Here is a 21,710-nt window from a genome sequence, read left to right on the forward strand (position 1 = left end):
TGAATTTAAGTCAAGAAAGCGACATTACTTGCCGGTCCCTAATAATAGATTAGTATCACTATGGTTATCTTTTTCAATGGCAATAAACCCGATAGTCCAGGTGTTGCAAGATGCAAAAAATAGGCAATTTTTTTCAATTTTGTGTTATTTACTGACTTTCTAAATACTATAACGGTGTTGTTCATGGTGCTAGTCATCCAATTAAAATGTGTAAATTAATAACCAAATTTATATTAAGGCTGAATGAGCTGTTAAGATTGAATTTCGCGAAGAGGGAAGTTTAACAATACCATATTTAGAATATTATTTGTAAAATATTTTTTTCAATGCGATATTGATTTTAACAATGTTTTAAAATTCGAATTATGAGTGATTAAAATTACAATCTTTTAACAAATAGTTACAACTTTAATGCATAGTAAATGTAGCGATAGTTAATTACCAATGTTGCTGAGATTGGTAATATGCAATTGGTATATAAGAAAGTTGAAATAAATTAACACCGAAGGACGGAAAGTATCTACAAAGGGTTTATTGGTTAAAAGTAACATGGATTTAGGGTAGAGGTATGAAATAAATAAAAAGTTTTAAATTAATTTATTTAATATAATTTGATTTAATTATAATTTATTTAAAATAATATTTTTTTAATATAATTTGTCGAAAATTATTATATCTTCCTGGAATTGGTAACTGAAAAGTCTACTTTATTTTTGAAATGTTTCTGGCTTGTCTGACACACTCATCGCTTGCAGTATCCACCATGTTCATGTACATTTCGGTCATAGCTTTATTCCGGAATGATTTCAGGCATTGCAGATTTTTAATAAATCTTAAATATTTTGTAATCCAAAGGCTTAAGGAGGACTGGAGATTTTTATGTTCAAACTAATCCATGACCTCCATGTGATTTGCTGGACAAAGCTGAAACAAAAGACGACATTCATCAGTTAACTCAAGCATTTTATAATACTGCACTACAAGGTTTACTATAAAAATTGTTAATAACCATTAATATTGTTCATTCGACAATTGCATTTGTAGTGAGTTCATATAACTGGTAACACTATGACAATGCCCCAGCAGTTTTAACCACGTCATTCTTTGTCTGGATTACAAAGAATGCTAATTATTGAGTGCATTCCCATAGGATCTCAGACAACAGATTTTAGAAGTTCAGCTACTTTGTTCATTAAACTGAATATTGTTTTATGTTAATGATAAATAAATTATAAAAACTGGGTAAATTGGTTATAATTAATGTATAACAAATCTCATGAAAATATTAAAAAGAAGATGGTAAGCATAATTAATAAAAATTCTCTTACTTTGTATATGCAAATATTCCTTTTCCACAAATAATTTCTTTACCTGTAAGCAAAAATAAATTATAATTAAAAACATTATATAAAAATTTGATCTTTTTAAGGATTTATCATTGATCAGACGCGTAAAGTTGGTCAACATGATTGTTTGGGTTCGCTCTGTTGAGGGAGACCTGAGTGGTCTAGTCATCATACCATTTTATCGAAAAATACAATTCAAATTTTATATACAAATCGTGTAACTTAAAAAATTTCGACATTGAAAATAGATGAAAAGATTGGTAATTACATATTGTGACATTGTCCTATGAAATCTATGAGTGAGTTTCGTCTTACTATGGACAGTAAGATGTCAAGGAACTAGTCATTTTAAAGGGTGAATCAAATTATAACAGACTAATATTAGTATGATATGAAGTCATAGTTTAACTATTTTGGAGAACTAGCCAATAATATCATTTTGTAGGTAATTCATAACCAATAGCAATAACTTACCTTTAGTTAAAAAATTTAAATGGAATTCTTCCTTGTGTGCCTGTAAACCTGAAAAATAAATAGAAATATTAGCCATTTTTCTTTTAATATATTTCTAGTTATATGTTTTATTCAATCAGACGCGTAAGGTTGGTCAACATGGTTGTTTGGGTTCTCTCTGTTGAGGGAGACCTGAGTGGTCAAGTCATCATTTAGAAATCAATTATAATTGTAGATTATGCTTCTACTTTATCCCGCTATTAACACATAAGCAGTAATGGGGGCAAATCCACCACACAGGCCTGGGTTCAAAATATGATTTCCTTATAGCATTGTGGTTTATTATTATTATTTATATTATTTACACAATATATATATATATATTATTCAAAGATCGTAGTTTCACGGGGTCACAATACGCGATTGCCTATAATAGTTATTGTCTGTTAGCAACATATAAGAGAAACTAAATTATCCATAGAAACACAGATATATATCCCAACCACAAATTAAAAAAATTCATTACTACATCCTACTAATAAAAATGTAATGTGGATGGTATTTTTAAAAGATGTCGGTATCGCTACAGGCGTTAGGAAAGGCAACCTTCTGTCTGACTGCATTCACTCGACTGCCATTTCTACCAAGCCTGACTTATCGCAAAAATATAAGGTTTCTGTATCAGTTTTATGTATATTGTATCACAATATAAACAATTCCATAAGCACATCCTAAGATTAAATCAAATGTGATAGCACTACAGATATCTATAACTCCTGACATATCAATGTTATATATGGAATTGTAAAAACCAATATCAGACTCCTAAAGAATAGTCAACATGGTCATTTAGATTCTCTCTGGTAAGGGAGACAAGTTTCGTCATTTAATTCTAAATTGATATCATTTTGTTTCTCCTAATAAAGGTTAAAGAGGATATGTGCAGTGATTACATTTGTCATCCAGATACAATTTTCTGGATGTTCATTGAAAAAAAATATCATAATTTTGGTCTTAATTTTGTATTCAGTTAATATTAATGTGGACTTACCTAAAACCCTCATAAGCAGTCAATCAGGGTATTCCGATTTGGAGTAAGTACAATCTGAAAAGAAATATCTTGTTATAAATTATGTATGATGATAAAGTTAATTGTATAGGTAATATTTATATCAGATGTGTAAGGTTGGTCAACATGGTTTAGTGGGTTCTCTCTGGTGAGGGAGACCTGAATGGTCTGGTCATCATTTAGTTTTAACCTAATATCTTTGCTTCTATTATAAAGTGAATATTTCATGAAGTAATCTCTGTATCGTCACAAAATTTACATTCCCGTCATTATTGTTTGTGTCAAAATTAAAATTAACTTACCAAAAGCTTGAATTAGTAGCTTATTGAGTTACTGCACTCGAATTGAAACCAATCTGGAAAGAAATATCTTGTTAGAAATTGTAATTGATGATTTATTTTGAATTGTTTAAATTATTAATATCAGACGTGTAAGGTTGGTCAACATGGTTTAATGGGTTCTCTCTGTTGAGGGAGACCTGAATGGTCTGGTCATCATTTAAAATTGCCTAAAATTGACCTTTTATAAATAGATGGATATATATAAATAGATAATAAGAGTATAAGAAGTAATGACAATAGGCTGTATTTTTTTTACAAAGGGTAGGTTTCCTTTTTGTCTTATCATCAATCAAACTGTAAGTATGAAATATTTATCTTATTCAAATATATTTACCCGTTGCCACCATTGTAAAATACAGACATGTGTCTGTTTGATCAGATGCATAATATAAGAAATAAAACTGTCCTAATTTGTACAAGTACCAAGTAATATTTCATTTTTGAAAAGCATTTAATAGCTCTTGAACAATACAATATTGGCTAATTATAGTAAATACTATAGATACTTACAATTTTTCTATCATTTCAATAGTTCTTGGTTTATTTTTCTATACCTGTAATAAAAAGAAATTTATTGTAAAACACATTAAATCAATAATAGTGCAATATGAAATTTAAGATTATCAGACAGCGGAACACGTTTAAGAAATGTTCATCAGAATGTCAGGTGAACTATGCAGTCATCATCTAGACAAGAACTTTATAGAGGAACATACTTTTTTATACTACACATAGAGTAGACACTGCCCCTGCATCCAATAACTTCTCGTGACCTTAACTAATGACATATGGTTGGTCCGCCTAATGAGGAGGGGGCTATCCACGCTTTGTCTACCGCCGTCGTGGTCACCACTCGGTAACCTTTAGAGAAATTTTGAGTCGGTAGAAGCGGCCCAGATCGGCCGTCCACTAGGTGGATCGACAATAGTCCAGGTTGCGGAAATTGACTGTATGCCAACTGCGCAAGACCAGTCATCGTGGCTAACTTTGGGAGAAGCCTTTGTATTTGAATGGGTGGGTGTCTATCAATTGGTATGATTATAGAATTTAATTTGGCTTCATCTCAGTGAAGTTATTCTAATGTAAGCCATACCAGTAACCCATTATTAGCCTCCAAAAGAGTGAGAGTATGGGCCATTAACCATTATGCAGAACTAGTATGGAATTGGTGTTTATTTTGTAATGGTAAATATGCACATAAGACTGAACAGAATTGAACCTGGGGCACAATAGCCAATGTCATAGAATAGTAGAAGCTTAGTGTTAAACAAGAAGGTTATTTAATATATGACTAATCAAATTACCTTTTGCATTATAAGCAGTATATGGATACTCTGGTGTATCAATCTGTAATCAAAAATATTTTGTGTAAATATAAATATGATAGCATATACCTTCTATAACATAATTTTTTTGAGTCAGTTGGGATAGTTATTTTAACAGCATAATTGTTCAGATGTCCCTATCAGAAATCATCATTCAATAAAAATAATTTTGTACCTTCATAATACAATTTATACCTTAAACTTTCACAAGACATTATTTAGCATCAAACACTAACATAATTAATAAAATTCTATATTACACTGTTTTGTCATAATATGATGGGCTGACTAATTAATAATAATTGCAAAGGTTGTTTGTAATATTAATTCTGCTATAAAAGTTACAACAGTAACACATGGCACAGAAACTACTTTTTGTTTTAAAACATTACAATGAGCTGTCTCATCAGCTAAACTTTTTATTTGATATCAGAGGTTTATTTCATGGATTCTTAAGGCTTTAGTTTTCTATATTATTTTTTTGGTAAGTAAATATATACACATTAAGTAATAATTATTATGATATATCTTACCTTATTAACACTTAATAGCTTTGTAGTCTTCACTCTGACCTGCAATGATAAATAAATATATTAAACAAATGCAGAGCAAACACTTGGCAAGTGATATATAAAGAGAAATCAGTTTTGATAGTTATTTAAACAGCATTATGTATTCAGATGTCCCTATCAGAAATCATCATACAATCTAGAACCTATCTATTCACCTACTAAAGTGGTAACTAGAATGAAAAATCTACAAAATAACGTCACTACTACACAAGTACTGATTACAGACCTAATATAGGTTAAGTAAGACTACAAAAGGATACTGAAAATTGTGAAACAATAGATATTTGTATTTAAATATTTAATGAACTCCTTGCTTGTCTATTGTTCATAAAAAAATAACGAAAATGTATTCCTTACCTGCTGATGAAACAAAGACTTGTTATGGAAGACACCTAATGTAGTTTTGCATGTCTATGCAGGTCATATTTCTCTCTCTTCCTCTCCACAACATAATCTCATATATTGGATGTCTTTTCATCATAAGGTACTTCCTTCTTGGTAAATCTGACCTCTACGTTCTCTCTGTCATTCTACAAAACAGAATTTAATTTTAGAAAATTCTCCAACAATGTGTTTAACAATATTTAATAATAGCAATGTCAGATAGGAGCGAAAGACATTAAAGTGGAATGCATCATAGCAATCAGATGAACTATGAAATCATCATTAGATCAGAAACAGGAACATAATATATATATATAACATAACATATATATATATATATATAACATAACATATATATATATATATATAACATAACATATATATATTGTAAATTAATGGTTTGTTTTTCATCGCGAAATGTAGAATAGTTATGTATAAGCTTTGCCCATTTTATAGATTGTTGTCTTTACAATGTTCCTTTAAAAACTGAGCCTAGATAAAAAATTTTCACTTACATTAACATATTTAGTTTTCTGACTTGGAATACATAGTAATTCAATGGGCGAGTTCAACAGATTGAATGATTTTGTTTTAAACATAATTCTGATTGTTTAAAATAACTCACTTCTATTTCAGGAGATATCTTGATGTCAATTTAGATATATGTACCTGTAATGAAAAGATAATTTTTAATAAGCCCTTTGAAATTATAACAAATATATGAACAGTAATAATGGTATCAGATAGGAGCGAAAGACAAAATTGCATTATGCATCATAGCAATCAGATGAACTATGAAATCATCATGTGAAATATGTATAATAATAAAAAATTACTAGAAGCTTTTATAGAATTAAAATTTATATAAAAAATAATTTCTCTTAGATAATGTATTAAATAATAAAGAATATTTAAATGCAAGTAAGGTATGTTATCATCACCCTCTGCAATTCAAAGGCATTCTCACCTGCCTGCAGCCAGTAACTTCCCACAACTATATTGTAAGTCTACCTAGTGGTGGGCTTACCCACACTAAGTATAGTATAATGTAATGTCTGTTATACTTACAAATAATGCTGGCAAAGCCAAGGTGTTGAGTCATTTCTATTTTTGTGCTACTCTAACCTTCAATACTTCAGTTCCAAAAACATTGCCATGTAGACTGCTCAATCTTTGATAAATATATTTCATAAAATACATCTTTCCATATATTTTTTATCAACTGGCTCTTATCTGCAACAGAATAAATTTTGGTTATGTTTTTCTATATAACAATCTACCATAAAAGTTAAAATAGTTCAGAATGCACAAAGGCAAAGATTTCCATCAAACCTCACAACAGGTGGCCCTAAACTACACTTAAAACTAAGTCTAAAAGAAAGTGTGTTACCATTATCAAAAAAACAATTTGGAAAAACCCTACTCTCATATAACACCCACTGTAAGGCAATGTTCAGTTGCACTGCGCTATCATCATATTAATTTGTTCACAATATCTAATTTTATGACTTTCTTAATGCATAGAAAGAAAAATGTTAATAATACTTACAAATAATGTTGTTGAACCAGTGATTACAAAGTTTCAAACTGAAACAAGCATATTCTAAAGTAAGTTATGATATAAAACATTTAAATATAATTGAAGTAAACTCATTTGTTCAGCTAGAGCTAATATACATGCAAAATCACAGATTGATCAATGGTTAGCATTTTTCATCATGATAAAACAACCTATAGGTGCATTTTAATTATACATTTTACTTGCCTATTTGCTGAGATCATTTCAATACAGAATTCTTTCTATGAAAAGCAAAGTTTACTATTTCAGCCATAGGTTGTGCTGGACATTAGACTCACCAGTAGAATACTGTATACTAGTAGGACTGTTACTACAGTACTGTTACTAGTAGGAAGCAACCTGCAAGTAGGATCTTCCAATGATCCTCCTAGGGACATAGTACATTAATTGCAACACATCAATTGTACTATATTTATGGATACTTCTGCTCCATGAACTCAGTTCCAATGAAGCTGTAAAAGCCCCCAGGCTAACAGTAACAACAACATCAATTCTTAAAGATTAATACTAAAATAAAAATAATTTTACCTTAAATGGGCTTTTTATATTTTCCTTGAACAAAGATTCTGGGCACATCAATACCTTCCTTGAAGTTAACAGTTCGCCTTTGCACGTAAGTATTCATGACTATTTCAAAACCAGCATCTGAGAATAATTTACACAGTTCCTCCTCCGTAAAGTAGTAGCTTCTGAAACAAAAAAAAAACAATTATATAGCTAAAGTAAGATTTTTATATGAAATGAGAATAAAACCTTTTCATATTTAGAGAGGTTTCTAGTGTTTTTAATTGCAAAAACAGTAAGTTATGTCATGGCTGGACACAGGTACTTTTAGTAATTCTATTTAAATTAGGCTACATCACGACCTTACTTATTCACTAATAACATAACATAAAGACTACTTATTAATTAACTTACCTCGTACCATCTTGACGCATGTAAAAGTTGTCTGATATTTTATGACCCGGTTTAAAACGAAGCTGGGCCATATCATATCTACCGTAATCACGGAATAACAACAAGCCTCCAGGACGTAGCACATTGTAAGCTACTTTGGCAACATGCGCCCATTTATCAGGATGGATAGCTGACAATACGAAAATAAGACTCGCTATGTCCACGCTGTTAGCTGCCACGTTGTCGAATATATCATCCGTGGTTAAATCAGCGCAAAATGCTTTCATGCGCCCTTCATCGTACAACTTATTTTGTTTTACGAATTCAACAGCACGTGGCGAAAAATCGCACGCATAAAAGTAAAAATTCGAGAATCCCTCTTCGACTAAAGGGAACACCATGTTACCGACGCCGCAGCCAAGTTCTAGATAGACTATGCGCTCATCTGGATCGAAGTTAATAAGCTCTTGAAACTCACGTGTGGTCCAATGCCGGTCACGAAAAAACTTAGTTTCGTTGCGTTTGTAAAATATATCCCAGTGGCGTTTCGCATCCTTTTCCAGTTTCATCGCTTTTGATTCGGAGATGACACGCGTATTTTGATTTTCCAGCCGTTGTTTCTCTTCGTCGGATAATGCTTTCATGCGATGAACGAAACAGTCGCCATTGGCCCCGGTGTGTTCATCCATGTTCATCATAATACAGTTCTGTTTTTACAGCCCAACTATTTTATTTTCTACATCAGAAGACTAACAATAAATCTCCAACAAACGTATTTTTACACTATTCCTAATGTTCTTGATAAATTAGTATTTAACACACGACAGCGAACCGTCCTTTCTACACAGAACACTTTGGTGAAATGAAATATTTGAATGTTAAATATCGTATCCGCTAGGTGGCCGTAAACTGTCATTTGAAAATACGATACCAATCGATACCAACACAGTTTTAATCGATTCCAGGTACCTATACTTTTAACTGCAAACATTTATAACCGGCATGTTGATAGAATGTAACATTCAAAAAATACTAATAATTATTTTTTTACCTCGTAGTAACTAGAAAAATTTGGTATATATTTTCGTTATAATAATAAAATATAGTAAAAACTATTTGAGTAAACTTGCTCACTAAAGTAATTAAATTTAAAAAATAGTTTATATCAAAATCAGATTTTTTTTTATGATGTTTTGCAGGACGCAGTACGTTATTGCAGCGTGATATATTATAACATACAGCGCGCAGTATAATTTGGTCAGGTTCATCGTCGATCAGCGTTATAATATATAATCGTTATTTACCTGGGAGTTATGACTACATTTCATTCGGTTTTTGTAAAGATATCGAAATAAAAAACTATTTTTTAGGTAAGTATTTAAGAAACGTAAATTACAGTTTTGCATTGCTTTAATGTGGTAGTTATATTAAATAATACAAATTTTTCTCAAAATATTTTATTAGCACTTAAATGTTACACTTAAAATAACGATGGAAATGCACATTGAGATATTTTTAATTAAGTTGCACATCTTGTCTGGCGAGCTCGAGCAACATGGGGTCGTCGAAGAACTTATTAATGGAAACGTCCTCGCTGAGGCCTTTTCGCCGACGGGTCTTGATCATGAACTCGCGCGCCAAGTGAGTTGCTGGCTGTGGCTCCAAAGGTCTGAGTAAAGTAATTAATTTTAAAATATGTATTTTTTATATATTTTTCATGGATACGCATAATTAATCATTTTTTTTTATATTTAAATTTAATTTATCCGAGCATTAGTGTAAAATAAAGAGTATCAAAACTGTAAACTATGTTCTGATGTAGATCAGTGATTTCTTTTCCTATAAACCACTTTCAAATTTAGCTGGTTCCGGTTTAACTAATTTGGCTATATTTCTACCACATTTATAAAGATCGACATAAAATATAAGGATAAAATCAACTACACAAATTTGAATTGCGGCTGAGTTTTCGAAAACAATGTCTCTTCGCACATGCTGAATATGGAACATGCAATTTTACAAGTAACAGTCACCTAAGCTTCTTAAAATATTATTTGCCTACATTGATAGGTTGTCAAGATTTTCGTTATTTACTATTGAACGGATAAATTTTCGTGAACATTTCGTAAATTCCCATTTTTTGTTTTGTCAAAGTAGACCCCCGTCGCGTCTCCTGTGGGTCCACCTGGACACCTAAGGGAACTAAGGATGTAGACTTACCTAAACTAAATACACAATAAATTATTTTGCTTTTTAATTAATCTACCTTATAACAATGCTTTTATCAAGCGGGTCTCCAGGCACTATCTGCCAGTGGTGGAAGATCTGGAGGCAGAAGGCCTGGCCCTGCGTGTGCGTGCGCAAGTCCGTCTCGAAGCCGAACGAGTCGATCGCGGGCACGAACGCTTTGATGGTGTACAACGGCGAACCGGGCACTGGCGCGTCCTGCGTTACATGACCTGTACCAATAATTATTTATTTTATTTAAATGCTGTGAAATGTGAGGAGCTTCGAAGAACTAATTTCAGCGACGCAGTTTGAACAAATGTTTCTTTTAAATGGTAGGGGGTATTGTAGACCCCCTTTACTAGTAGAACCGACGTCATAATCAAGGTCACAGGAAACAGCTGAGTGCAGGTAAAGTAGGACCAGTCAATTTGGCGACCTTTATGGAAGTCCTGTACCTTTCTAGCAGTAAGGTTACTGTACCTCTTCGTTTGGCGAGCACTGTGTATACTGCGGAGACGCAATCGGCCGGCGCTTGCACCTCCACGAACAGATAGGGCTCCATCAGTCGCGGCGTAGCCATTAGAAACGCCGAATACGCCACCTATTAAAAGTGTATGAATTTATTACAATTTAAATGAAGCAAAAACAAGTTCTTTTCGCCTTCTGGAATGCACTTTACCTTTTGGCCACTATGGATGCTGCTGTGGACGATCGACGCACACATGTGTCATTGGAGTATAAAGTCGCATATTGACGTCTGTTCAGTTTTCCAAATTCAAATTTGATTCATTTTCAGGGTTGTCAATATAATGTATACATTAAACTTTATTTCATTTTATTTAGAAATACCAATTGTAGAATTTCTGGCTGGATCATTACGGCAAATTAAATAAATAGACAATTAGAAGGTATGTACGAATACAAACTTGAATAATGATATTTGGAATTTAAAATAAGCGGTACGTACCCGACGCGCGGTGGGGATGATTTGCCCCCCGCCTCGGTGCAGAGGTTCCTGGGCGATCACCGCGTCCAGGATCTTAAACTTCACATTACGTATGGGCTCCTCGCATAATGGACCCTCGCGGGTGCCCCACTGGAATCCTGTATAAACATTTTTATAACATACAGAATGATTGATTATATCAAAAGTTTTACACATATTACCAATCATCCTGTATATAGTGATTACTCTGAAATACGTTACACTAATTTATTATTTCTATTGGAATGCGACAGGCCAATAACTTCTTGTAATATACAGATAGCTAACAATAATTAATTTTAATTACATTATATATTGTTTCTGTAATCATTGTTTTGAGGATAGTATGTACCATATATTTATTGACAGCTAATAAACTATATATTTATCCTTTTAAAACTTTTTACACCTTTAATTAATCAACCTGTATTAAGAGTTTTCTGACAGAACAATTAATTTTAATTTAAACACTGAATATAAACATTGTACGGTTTTAATTACCTAGACTTAAGTTAAATCTAAGTATCATAAGTCAGTTGTAAGGAGTCCATAACATACACAGTGTAGCCATAAGTTCTGTTACAAAGAAAATATCGGATAATTTCTAAAAAAAAATATTTTAAAGTTTTATATGTTATTATGTAGAGTGAAAAAGATATGTAAATGTACTGAACAAGTAATTTAAATTGTCTACCCTTAGCTTTAACGCGCGCTTTTAAACTGTTGTACTGATCACTGCTGCCTCCAAAGATTTCTTGAGCTACTCAATATTTGGTTGACATTTAGAGCAGACCATGTCTTCTAGCACATACCAAGTCCTTGACAATATTATCGGTGCATTATCATAATATTATCGCCTGTACCTTGTACAATGCTGTCTTTGACGGATGCCAGTAGGTGCTTGTCGACCTCCGACGGCAATGTATCGTCGACCAAGATATTGGGCCCAGTTGAATCAGGACCAAAGGCCCAGATAGATCGAGCGGCTAGCAGATCCCAATCATATCTAAACAAAATACATATTAATTAAATTTTTAATTTATATATTCATCTCATTCATTACATTACTTTAGTAGTAGTCTAGAAATAACTTGTCTTGCCCTTTAGGAGGAAATTAGATTTATATAAAATTTTTGCCCTCGAAAATCAACGACACCAAGCTTGACACACGCGAGCACATCATTTACTGACTTATTAGTGACAGTTGAGAAGAAGATGGTGCGATTCTCCAGTATTCAGTACCCACTATTTTAAATGTCTCTCACTTAGCTCTGTGATAACAGTATAGCATTGCTTGAACTCATGTTTGAGTACTTAGACAAGCGGCGACGGACTAAGCTCATTCTGTGTTTGGCACTAACATAACTCCTCTAAACATGCCCCGTGGAGGGGTGAAACACGTGTTGAGTGATTTGACGGTGGCAGTTGTGTAATTCGCATTGTTTGCCGCATACGCATTTATCAGCGGGCTGGTGGGCGGTGCACTTTGTTGCAAGACTACCACTGCATGTGCGGAAGTGGCTAAAATATTGGTCCTTTTCTTACTTAGGATGGACTTCCGCAAGGTAACGCCTGATTCCATTAAATACTTAGAGTTTTTTGTGTTGAAGCCTCTGACATTTCATATGCCTTTTCGGAATCCAGAACAATCTCTTGTGTGTTAATTAATTATAGCCCAAATTTTATACTTTTGTTACAGTGATATTGTAGAAAAAAATAAGTAAATGAAAATAGTTTAAGCATTACATCTCTAATAGCACAAATTGGGTATTTCCGCATTAAATTGATTGTACTCTTATAGGGAATAACAAGGTTATTAGGAATTCGTGCAGTAAATTACTACTAACTTGTTCTGGAAGAACTCCCCCAGCCGTTTCCTGTCCCACGTGACGCAGACAGCACCCGCTTCTATATCCTCAGCTAGTCCTCGCTCCAGGGGCTCCGCGATCATTGTGAGTTTATTTCGTTTGTTAGGCGTCTCCGCGAAGCACTTCAACGAAGACGTCTCCACTACCGTCTCGCAGAATGATACCACTGGGTCCGCAACTGTGTCAAAAAAAAAAATAAGATAAATAAAATAAAATGGTATATTCAAGCTCCTGCTATCCTAATTGCAGCAGTAAGACGTCCACTGTTGGGCATAGGCCTCTTTAAGGGACTTCAAATAAGATCAGTAGAAAGCACCTGTTTTCACCTTGTAGGTGGATGTCCAATGCTGCACTTGTAGGATAGTGATATGAAGACCGGCAATCTATTTTGTACGCTATTTGAACTGTCCACTGCTACTTCAACTTGCCCAACAATCAGACAGTTGGTCATGTTGAAATTTAAATAACATAATTGTAATTATCTTTTGAATTTCACTCTTAATACGATTTTTTAAAATAATGTATTTGTAACTTTATTAGAAATAATTGTACATATACATTAAAACATACATATATATATTTATATCATTAATAGTATTCTATATTCATAATTTCTGAGAATACTTTAATACCTTGCAACTTCGACTAGTGTGGAAGATAAGGGATTTCATCACCATCATCATGTCAATCGACAGCCGCCCACAGAAAGGTATAGGTCTCCTCCAAAGATCACCGCGATGACCGCTCTCGCGTTGCGTCTCCCTTGATCTAGATTATGTCGTAAGCCCACCCAATGGGAGTCTACTCTCGTTGCTTCAACTCGGGAATGTTTCTGCTCCAACGAGCACTGTGTCACTTCATACCAACAATTCTTCGAGCCGATGAAATTTGTTATTTAAATTTAGTATCACATTTACATACCTTTGATATCTATCTCGGAATACATATTTCGCAAGTCGTGCATGACGCAGTCGAGGTACAGTTCCCCCGTTCCCAACACCACGTGCTCGCCGCTCTCCTCCACTCGTGTAGACAGCAGAGGGTAGGACTTGTTCACCTGGTATAATAAAACAACGGAGATAAATATACCATACACCAGCATAGTTAACGATCAACGTTAGTACAATACCCGGCGATTAATATTGCACATCGACCTTTGGAAAGAGACAATCGGCTAATTTCGGCTTCGTAGACCGTTATCTCTATCGCACGTAATACATCGGTAGTGTGCCGGGTACTGTAATGACATCTGGTATGAAAAACTCGCCAATGATTGAATGTTCAGTCCTAACCCTCTAGTTCTATTATCATCATCATGTCAGCTGATAGATCACCACTGCAAGGCAAAGGTCTTCCGTAAAAACCGCCACGAGACTCCGACACCTTTACTATGTCGTCGGTCCACCTAGTGGTTGGCCGGCCCGCGCCATTTCTACCGGCTGTATGTACTCTTAAACTTCTACTTAAGTCATCTGCGAAGTAATTGCCAAGTTCCTCTACCAACCTTTCTTAATCCATCCAGCATCTTAGGCAGTTCGGATGGGTTCACAGGCTCCACAGCGATCTTGACGACGGCGTGGGTGTTGAAGCGAAGCGGGCGGAAGGTATGCAGCATGGCATCTTCGTGTGCTGCTACCAGAGTGCACGTCTTCACGATTGGCTGGTCTATACCCTCGATCAATGCCCAGCAACCGGCCGGCACGCGATTCAGTTCCACCTGTAGCATCATCATCTTAGGTAAAGGATGTCCAAGCAAAGCTGGAAGCGGCATCCGGCGTCTTTTAATGACGTCAAAAGATAAAATTAGTTTTGTAATGTTTATTTAAATTACATAGATTTATTAAATGATTTTATTAACTCGTTTAGTCCTCTGACTGTTCAATATTCTCCCATATTATTGTGCATTATATTACATATAATGCACAATACGAGATGGCAGCACTATTTCATTTATTTAACAGTACAATTTATATTAATTAGAAGCAGATTAGTAAGAAACATTATTATTGCCAAACTTTAATAACTGTACAGAGTGATTGGTTATAGACATAAAAGTTTTAAAGTCGTGAATGTATAGCTCATTTGCTATATATGGTAAACCCTATCCAAAAATCAATAGTTTCATAAATAATGAGTAATTAAGTTTTTTAAATACAACATAAAGCATTTTTAAAATTTGGATTAGTACATATTAAAACTTTGTACTGCCAAAAATTATTGGCTTGTCATATTTAAATTCAAAAAATACACATTTCAGAGAAATAACTTTATACAAGATGAAAAGATTAAAATTAATGTTGTACTTGCAAAGTTTTGCAGACAATAGCGGTCAAAGATGCTAAAAGTAAAAACATGTCAAATGTCTTAGTCATCACCCCAGAGAAAAACAACTTCTTGGACTGTGTGTGTGTGTAATTATAATTTTGCAACTGATTGTAGATATCGTACCAATAACAAAAATGTGTTCACTGAAAAATAAAAAAATGTTCACACCTTGTACCGCGCCTCGTATATCCAGAGGCGACCGACATTCATCAGGCGCGAGTCCTCTTCGTCCTGCGCGCTGTAGTTCTCTCCCAGCACGCGCACCGTCTGCCCGGCGTACAACGTTCCCGACATTATACGCGCCAGCACCTTAAACACAGTTTCTTATTAAAACAAATAATTGTTTTACATCATTATTTCCCAGAATTGTCCAGGTGAACACCCAGAAATCTACGGATCTGCTTCAGGATCGATTGTAAAATGTTGAACAAAAAAATATTACTACAGGGAATAAAATTATAAAAAGTTTAAAAAAAAATGTTGCACATAAAGTACAGATTGTTTTGTTGATTGATTGTTTGGCTATTCCAATAAAAAAATAATCAGATATATCTGTGTGTATAAAAAACACAATTTTAAAAGTCCACATATGGGGTAAACAATAAATTATTTACTTCCGATATTAAAGAACTAAAATGTTGGCTTAACGTCACACATCAATATAGGCAGATATGTCAAGAGGCTCAGAGTCTGTTATACAAAATTTTATTACAATGTGTCAAGAGGTGCAAAGCGCCTCCACTGTTTTTTTTTTTTAAATATCAATACGGAATTAGAACTCAGCCATAGCGCAAGTTTCAATAGTTAGATCTAATCTTCTTTATCGAGTTTTGGGAATATGGTTGAGATGTATCTGCAGGGAGTCCAACGGCACTGGCTAAATTTTGGAATTGGTCTGTGAGAAACAAAAATCCTCTCGGGAACCCCTGCAGTAAACATAACTAAGTACCCGATATCCTTATGGATTAACCTGTTGCAGTGACAGTGACCTGGCAAGTCAGTAAAGTATAGGACATCTATAACGTGAATAGACGATAATATAGTTATTATTTATATAAGTTAATTTTTTTGAAGACGCTGGATGTATACCATCTACAATCAGTCGTAATGGAAATCTAGGGGCAATGTCTAGCAGTGATTGACAGCATATTCCTATGGTTAAAATGACAATGATGATCTAGATTATAAGTTCCCAAAACGTCTGGGTAAATCTCCGGGAACCACATGGGCGGTGATCTATGTCAGCATGAAATAAATTAGGGTTAAAGAATAAGTGAAGACCATTAATATTCATCCGCTTTCGATAGTGAAGAACTATAATGTTAGCGCGACTCCACCTATCAAAGCAGGCAGAAATTTTAAAAAGCTTAGGGGCTTACTTTTAAAACTTGCATATTCCATGTTCAGTTCATGTCTAGACTTGTAAAAAACCAAATTTGTGTCAATTTTTGGGAATATAGTAGAAATAAAACTACAAAGGGTCCAATTTAAGCAGAAAATTTTTTAAAGTGGCCAGTGGGAAAAATTATATGGGAACTTAAGGTCTAACTAAAAAACTTACCAAGAAAAATGTACAATCATCAGTAGGGTACATTTTAGTCGTGTGCGCAACAAGAGGTCCATTTTGGTCACAGGTGAGCATGCTCTCACGCAGGGGACCTGACGTGCCCCGGTAGCAGTGCGATACCTTGCGCTCTGCTGCGTCTAGTGGTGATGGAATATTTCGGGTCACCATCTCTACGAACCCACTGGAAAAATATATATACCATTAATACATTCTAGTTGGTCTTGGATGGCATCGCATCCCCCGCCATTTCTTGGATTCCAAATTATCGATCTATCGAGAAATTAGAGGAGTACCCACGCTGCGTCTACCAGCTTGTGATCACAATCAAAGATGATCGGGAGTGGAAACTTTCATTGATACTATGTTACTTGGCCACAAACTCCAAAATTGGAAAGATATACACCCATCTGGACTAGATCCATATGTATCAAGGGTACAATTTCTGAGAGGAGACTTGTATCCAAGTATTTAAACATTATTTTATTTGATCAATCTCACCAGAAGTCTCCGAAGAAACGACTGCAGACAAGTCTTAACAAAGGCCTAACATTGAGCTTCGCTTCCAACTTAGTCAGTTTAATGCCCAGCTCAGCTAGAACAGCAGGTAATGTGTCATCTACATCTCCCACCACCTAAAAAAAAAAATTTACAACACCGATTAGTCATCTCACTTAAATTACACAATATTACCAATGCAGATAGCATTAAAGAAAATTTTTAAAAGAAATTAAAATTACATTTCTTGTTGACGGCAAGTTGATTCTACCGCCGGTTTAGATGAAATGCCTCCAACTTGAATTATTTTAATAATTTAAAATTAAATCATCCCCAAACTGTGCTAGCTGCTATAAAGTCATTCACAGTGTAGTAACCATTAGCACACAAATGTTCTTTGACCAGTTTTTTAAATTCAGCAATGGAAGCTTTATGAACATTTTCTGGGATTATATTTTATAATAAGCCACAGAAAGATTAATTTAATTTCATTTATTTCATAATCTGTGTGAATGTAAGTACCAATATTAACAATTAGTTTATATAGTGCAATACTTAAAAAAACACTATTTTTTTGTGAAATAAAATAAAAAAAAAGTTGTGCGCAACTGAGGTACAGTGACTTTAAATGACAAATAGATGAATAGATATTTTACAAGAATATATACCTGTGCGAAAATCTTATAGAGTGGCTCCAGAATAAACTCGACAAAGCTGCGCTGCGCAGATGCATGTGGGGATTTCTTGGTGAAGCGACGAGTCTTAGCGTTGAAATAGACATCGCCCCATAGCCACGCTGCCATGTCACTTGCGCGGAGCCCCGTGTCCGGATGAGCGGCAGCGTACATCGCAGCAAACGACTCCAGGGTAAAACAAACGTCGTAGAGAGACGACGCGAAGCATACATTACCTATAAAATAATTACTTACAAATGGTGCATGCTCGCGCAAACAGTGACTACTGATGTCAAATGGTTCACCAAAGAGAACCACGAGCTGGTAGACGTGGCGATGGTCGGCCCTCACTAGGACGACCGACGACAGTCAAAGTTGCAAAAGGTCACAACCTTTAAAAAAGGCTTTAACTAGCAGTGCGCGTCAATCAGGTGAAATGATAATGAAGAATTATCATGAAAATATTATGACATAAATACATACCTAATAAAGGTGAAAATATAACCGGAGGTTCATCAGGATTGTCTTGCGGCTGGTTAGTCTCCACCAGAGAATTTAACTCATCAATTATATGGCGCAGCTTGTAGTAAGCGTCTGCAGGTGGCAACTTCAGTTCCAAGATGAGCCGATCAACTTTATTGATGCATATAGTGAGAGGTACTCTCTCTTGTATTGCATGGCGTAGAAGACGTTCTGTGTTCAGCATTATGCCTTCAGCAGCATCCACAAATAGTACAGCGCCTGTAACAAAATTACCATTTCAAGGTAGTAAATAAATTATTTACATAAATATTTTATTCAGTCAATACCAAAACATTCTAAGCAAAGTGTCTATGATATAATTAACAGACATGCTGCACTATACAATAAGATATTGCTAAGCTAACGTGAATTTTTCTGTATGCCAAGTTTAATGCCAAATCAACCTGAGAAAAAATGTTCTTTCTAGGGATTATCTGGACAATTTTGCATTTGTTATTTCAAAGTTATTATGGTTCATTTGACTTTTGGCCCACTATTTATCCTAAATGTAATAATAAATTATATAATTTCAATAATTATGGTTTAAGTTTATAAATTTAATTGTTATTCAGTAAACAAGTCAAGATGAATTACTCAACTGACCATTTTTATGACTTTTTTTCGATTTTCATACAAAGAGTTAGTAGACCCTTCATCATTTCAGCAGTTATACAACCTCTGTTGGAAATAAGTCTCCCCAGAGATTTCCCATATGACCAGGAGCTGTTGAGTATTTCCATCCACCTTAAAAAATCTTCTGTCCACCTTGTTGACAAGTTAGTTTGTATAAATATTTTAGTTATTAAGCTTATTGCCATTGAAGAAATTTAGTCTTGTATGTCTTCTTCATTGTCGTTGTTCTTGTAAATTTAGTCTGTTATGTTTGTTATAAAAATAAAACCTATTTACCATCAGATATCCTCAATGCTGCTGTGACTTCATCACTGAAGTTGACATGTCCTGGTGTGTCCATGATATTAAGTAGGTGAGACTTTCCTTTAATATTCTTGAGTAAGAGAGTGACAGGCATAGATTTAATAGATACCCCTCTCTCTTGTTCAACAAACAGTGTGTCAGTATAACGCATTGGTATTGTAGTCTCATTGTTTATTGTCCCAGGATGGGTTTGCCTTATTAGACAGTCAACAAATGAAGTTTTTCCTAGAAAAGGAACAAATTGTATTTAATTTCCAGATAATATATAACACAAATTTTGTATAGAAAAATTTCATCCATTTATCTAGTTGTTCATACAGCTTGATTACATATGTGTAAAAGCTTATAAGATATAAAAGTAAAGCCCATTTGCTGTCAGTTGCTGTATGGCATACCAACCCGAGTGTGAAATGGTAGAAGTCACATGTTTTTAGATTATTGGTATTAGGTAATGCCTGCTTGCTGAGAATCAAACATGAGAGATATATAGGGTGCGTGGTTATCAGTGTACAAGCTTTAAAAGGGGTGATTGCATATTTCATTTGCTGCATACATACAATCCAAAAATCAGTGGTTTCAAAAATAATAAATAACATAATTATAATATAGTAATAAAACACTTTTATCTTAGATTACTATATAATAAAATTAATTATTGTTTATTAACCGTTCCTGCAGACTGTGTTTGGCCACAAGTTATTGGTGGCATACCAATAGGAAAAATTATGTAATGCCACACGCATTGATCATCTTTACAAGGTGATTGAAATAGGTGCAAAAGCTTTAAAGCTTTTTGCTGACAAATGAAATATATGTTCACTCTCACATGAAACAAGCTCTTTTTAACTTAAGTTTTTCATCCAATTATTTTTAACACTACTTTCCATGTAGTGACATTGTTGTAGTCCTTACAAAATGTAAGCAAAATGGGAGCCCAAAGTATAGAAAAGAAAAAAAATGTTACAAATTTTAGCAACAAAGCTACAATTGTTGTCAAAAATATATATTTGTCTATCTAACTTTGAAAATATGAATGTTAATTCTAACAGAAACTAAACCCAAACAATCTATCACTTAATTATGTTTTTAATTATCATTAACAATTGTAGGTTCTAATTTTGAAAAGCACTAATTGGATTTATAGGTAAAAAATAATTATATCCACAATACCATTATGCAAGTGTCCCATCAAAGTAATATTTCTCATCAGGTTTGTGTTATCCAGCATATCTGCCATGTATTCCATATCATATGTGGTCTCCGGGAGTTGCTGCTCTTGGACCTGGAACTTTTTGTGCTTCACTGGCTCCACAAGAGGTTTATCTAATGCCTGTGTGTCTTCTTCTTGAACCACTGTCTCTACATCTGGTCCATACACTTCCACAGCTTGTGGGTAGTATCTAACAATACAAAAAGCATACTCAATAGAATCACATCATATATTTCCGATACATAATGCAACAAAAATAATGTTTATCAATATTAAAATAGTGGAAGTAGACATTTGAATAGAAAATGTATTTTGACTTCATTTGCATCATCAATAATTCAATAAAACTTAACGTCTAGATGCATTCTCTTTACTAACTTTTAAAGAAATTTGGTTCTAGAGGCGAAAACTTGAATATATTACATGCACAAACAAACATACTACAAATATTCTTCATATATAAACATCCAAAAAATACCTTTTATCTTCGTGTAAAACCACAGACATAGGAGCAACTTCGGGCTCGGCATCGCCGTCTTCATCTTCATCCATCGCATCTTCGTCGCCGTCACGATTATCCTGCCCGTAAACACTCTGTTCTTCGTCCGAATCAGATTCTAAGTCCGGTCCAATGTAATTACCAAATTCATCGTATAAATCTCCGTCCATTTTGATATTATTTGTATTAAATTTTCAGATGTGGAAAGCAATGGATAGTTTTCTAACAAAATCACAACATTGCCGTACCGCTTTAAGTTTGAAAGATAACCTACAAGTTTACAAAATGACAACAAATCTCAGATAACCAATTAGTAAAAAAAAAATCAAAATAATTATTTTTTCTATTAAAAATATATTAAAGTATCCTACATCTATATATTTATTTTGAAACTAAAATTTATTTTGAAATATCATCAATATTATTAAATACAT

At 34.0% G+C, this 21,710-nt stretch overlaps 2 protein-coding genes and 2 non-coding genes across 5 annotated transcripts; all 4 read right to left on the reverse strand.

The window, feature by feature from the left end:
- Nucleotides 1-667: 667 nt before the first annotated feature.
- LOC137929673 (tRNA N(3)-methylcytidine methyltransferase METTL6) lies at nt 668-8,811 on the reverse strand. Of its 2 annotated transcripts, none has more exons than XM_068772728.1 (14): nt 7,988-8,811; nt 7,598-7,758; nt 7,040-7,077; nt 6,559-6,723; nt 6,116-6,159; nt 5,464-5,636; nt 5,068-5,106; nt 4,514-4,556; nt 3,720-3,763; nt 3,171-3,223; nt 2,851-2,904; nt 1,821-1,868; nt 1,329-1,371; nt 668-924 (listed from the first exon to the last, which is right to left on the reverse strand). In XM_068772728.1, exons 1-2 carry the CDS (start codon nt 8,662-8,664, stop codon nt 7,599-7,601), a joined length of 837 nt encoding a protein of 278 aa, XP_068628829.1. In that variant the 5' UTR covers nt 8,665-8,811; the 3' UTR covers nt 668-924; nt 1,329-1,371; nt 1,821-1,868; nt 2,851-2,904; nt 3,171-3,223; nt 3,720-3,763; nt 4,514-4,556; nt 5,068-5,106; nt 5,464-5,636; nt 6,116-6,159; nt 6,559-6,723; nt 7,040-7,077; nt 7,598. The 2 variants fall into 2 exon arrangements, with proteins under 2 accessions (XP_068628829.1, XP_068628828.1); XM_068772727.1 differs by having other exon boundaries at nt 6,006-6,159.
- LOC137929981 (small nucleolar RNA snR60/Z15/Z230/Z193/J17) lies at nt 5,698-5,783 on the reverse strand. The gene has a single exon (XR_011108857.1). It is a non-coding gene; the product is annotated as a small nucleolar RNA snR60/Z15/Z230/Z193/J17 (small nucleolar RNA).
- On the reverse strand, nt 6,222-6,306 carry LOC137929982 (small nucleolar RNA snR60/Z15/Z230/Z193/J17). Its single transcript, XR_011108858.1, has one exon. It is a non-coding gene; the product is annotated as a small nucleolar RNA snR60/Z15/Z230/Z193/J17 (small nucleolar RNA).
- A 585-nt stretch (nt 8,812-9,396) lies between the features above and the next one.
- Nucleotides 9,397-21,534, reverse strand: LOC137929285 (116 kDa U5 small nuclear ribonucleoprotein component). The gene is made up of 16 exons (XM_068772147.1): nt 21,256-21,534; nt 20,738-20,967; nt 19,541-19,792; nt 18,593-18,850; nt 18,104-18,345; nt 17,439-17,572; nt 16,935-17,121; nt 15,542-15,682; nt 14,553-14,765; nt 13,970-14,105; nt 13,028-13,226; nt 12,044-12,186; nt 11,163-11,299; nt 10,676-10,796; nt 10,233-10,425; nt 9,397-9,635 (listed from the first exon to the last, which is right to left on the reverse strand). Exons 1-16 carry the CDS (start codon nt 21,444-21,446, stop codon nt 9,482-9,484), a joined length of 2,931 nt encoding a protein of 976 aa, XP_068628248.1. The 5' UTR covers nt 21,447-21,534; the 3' UTR covers nt 9,397-9,481.
- Between the last annotated feature and the right edge of the window lie 176 nt (nt 21,535-21,710).

This window comes from Battus philenor, unplaced genomic scaffold (genome assembly GCF_028537555.1).
Source record: "Battus philenor isolate CCGP_79_NKW_IND1 unplaced genomic scaffold, ilBatPhil1.0.hap1 SCAF_5, whole genome shotgun sequence".
Taxonomy (NCBI): Eukaryota; Metazoa; Arthropoda; class Insecta; order Lepidoptera; family Papilionidae; genus Battus; species Battus philenor.

What these genes read in the sequence shown, in the direction of transcription:
- LOC137929673 (XM_068772728.1), bottom strand. Translation starts at nt 8,664, where the DNA reads ATGATGAACATGGATGAACACACCGGGGCCAATGGCGACTGTTTCGTT. An exon ending in ATGCGTCAAGATGGTACGAG is followed by an intron (nt 7,759 to 7,987) that starts GTAAGTTAATTA and finishes TTTTTGTTTCAG; the next exon opens with AAGCTACTACTTTACGGAGG.
- LOC137929285 (XM_068772147.1), bottom strand. Translation starts at nt 21,446, where the DNA reads ATGGACGGAGATTTATACGATGAATTTGGTAATTACATTGGACCGGAC. An exon ending in AGCATTGAGGATATCTGATG is followed by an intron (nt 18,851 to 19,540) that starts GTAAATAGGTTT and finishes ATTTTGTTACAG; the next exon opens with GCGCTGTACTATTTGTGGAT. An exon ending in CGTTTCTTCGGAGACTTCTG is followed by an intron (nt 17,122 to 17,438) that starts GTGAGATTGATC and finishes ATATTTTTCCAG; the next exon opens with TGGGTTCGTAGAGATGGTGA.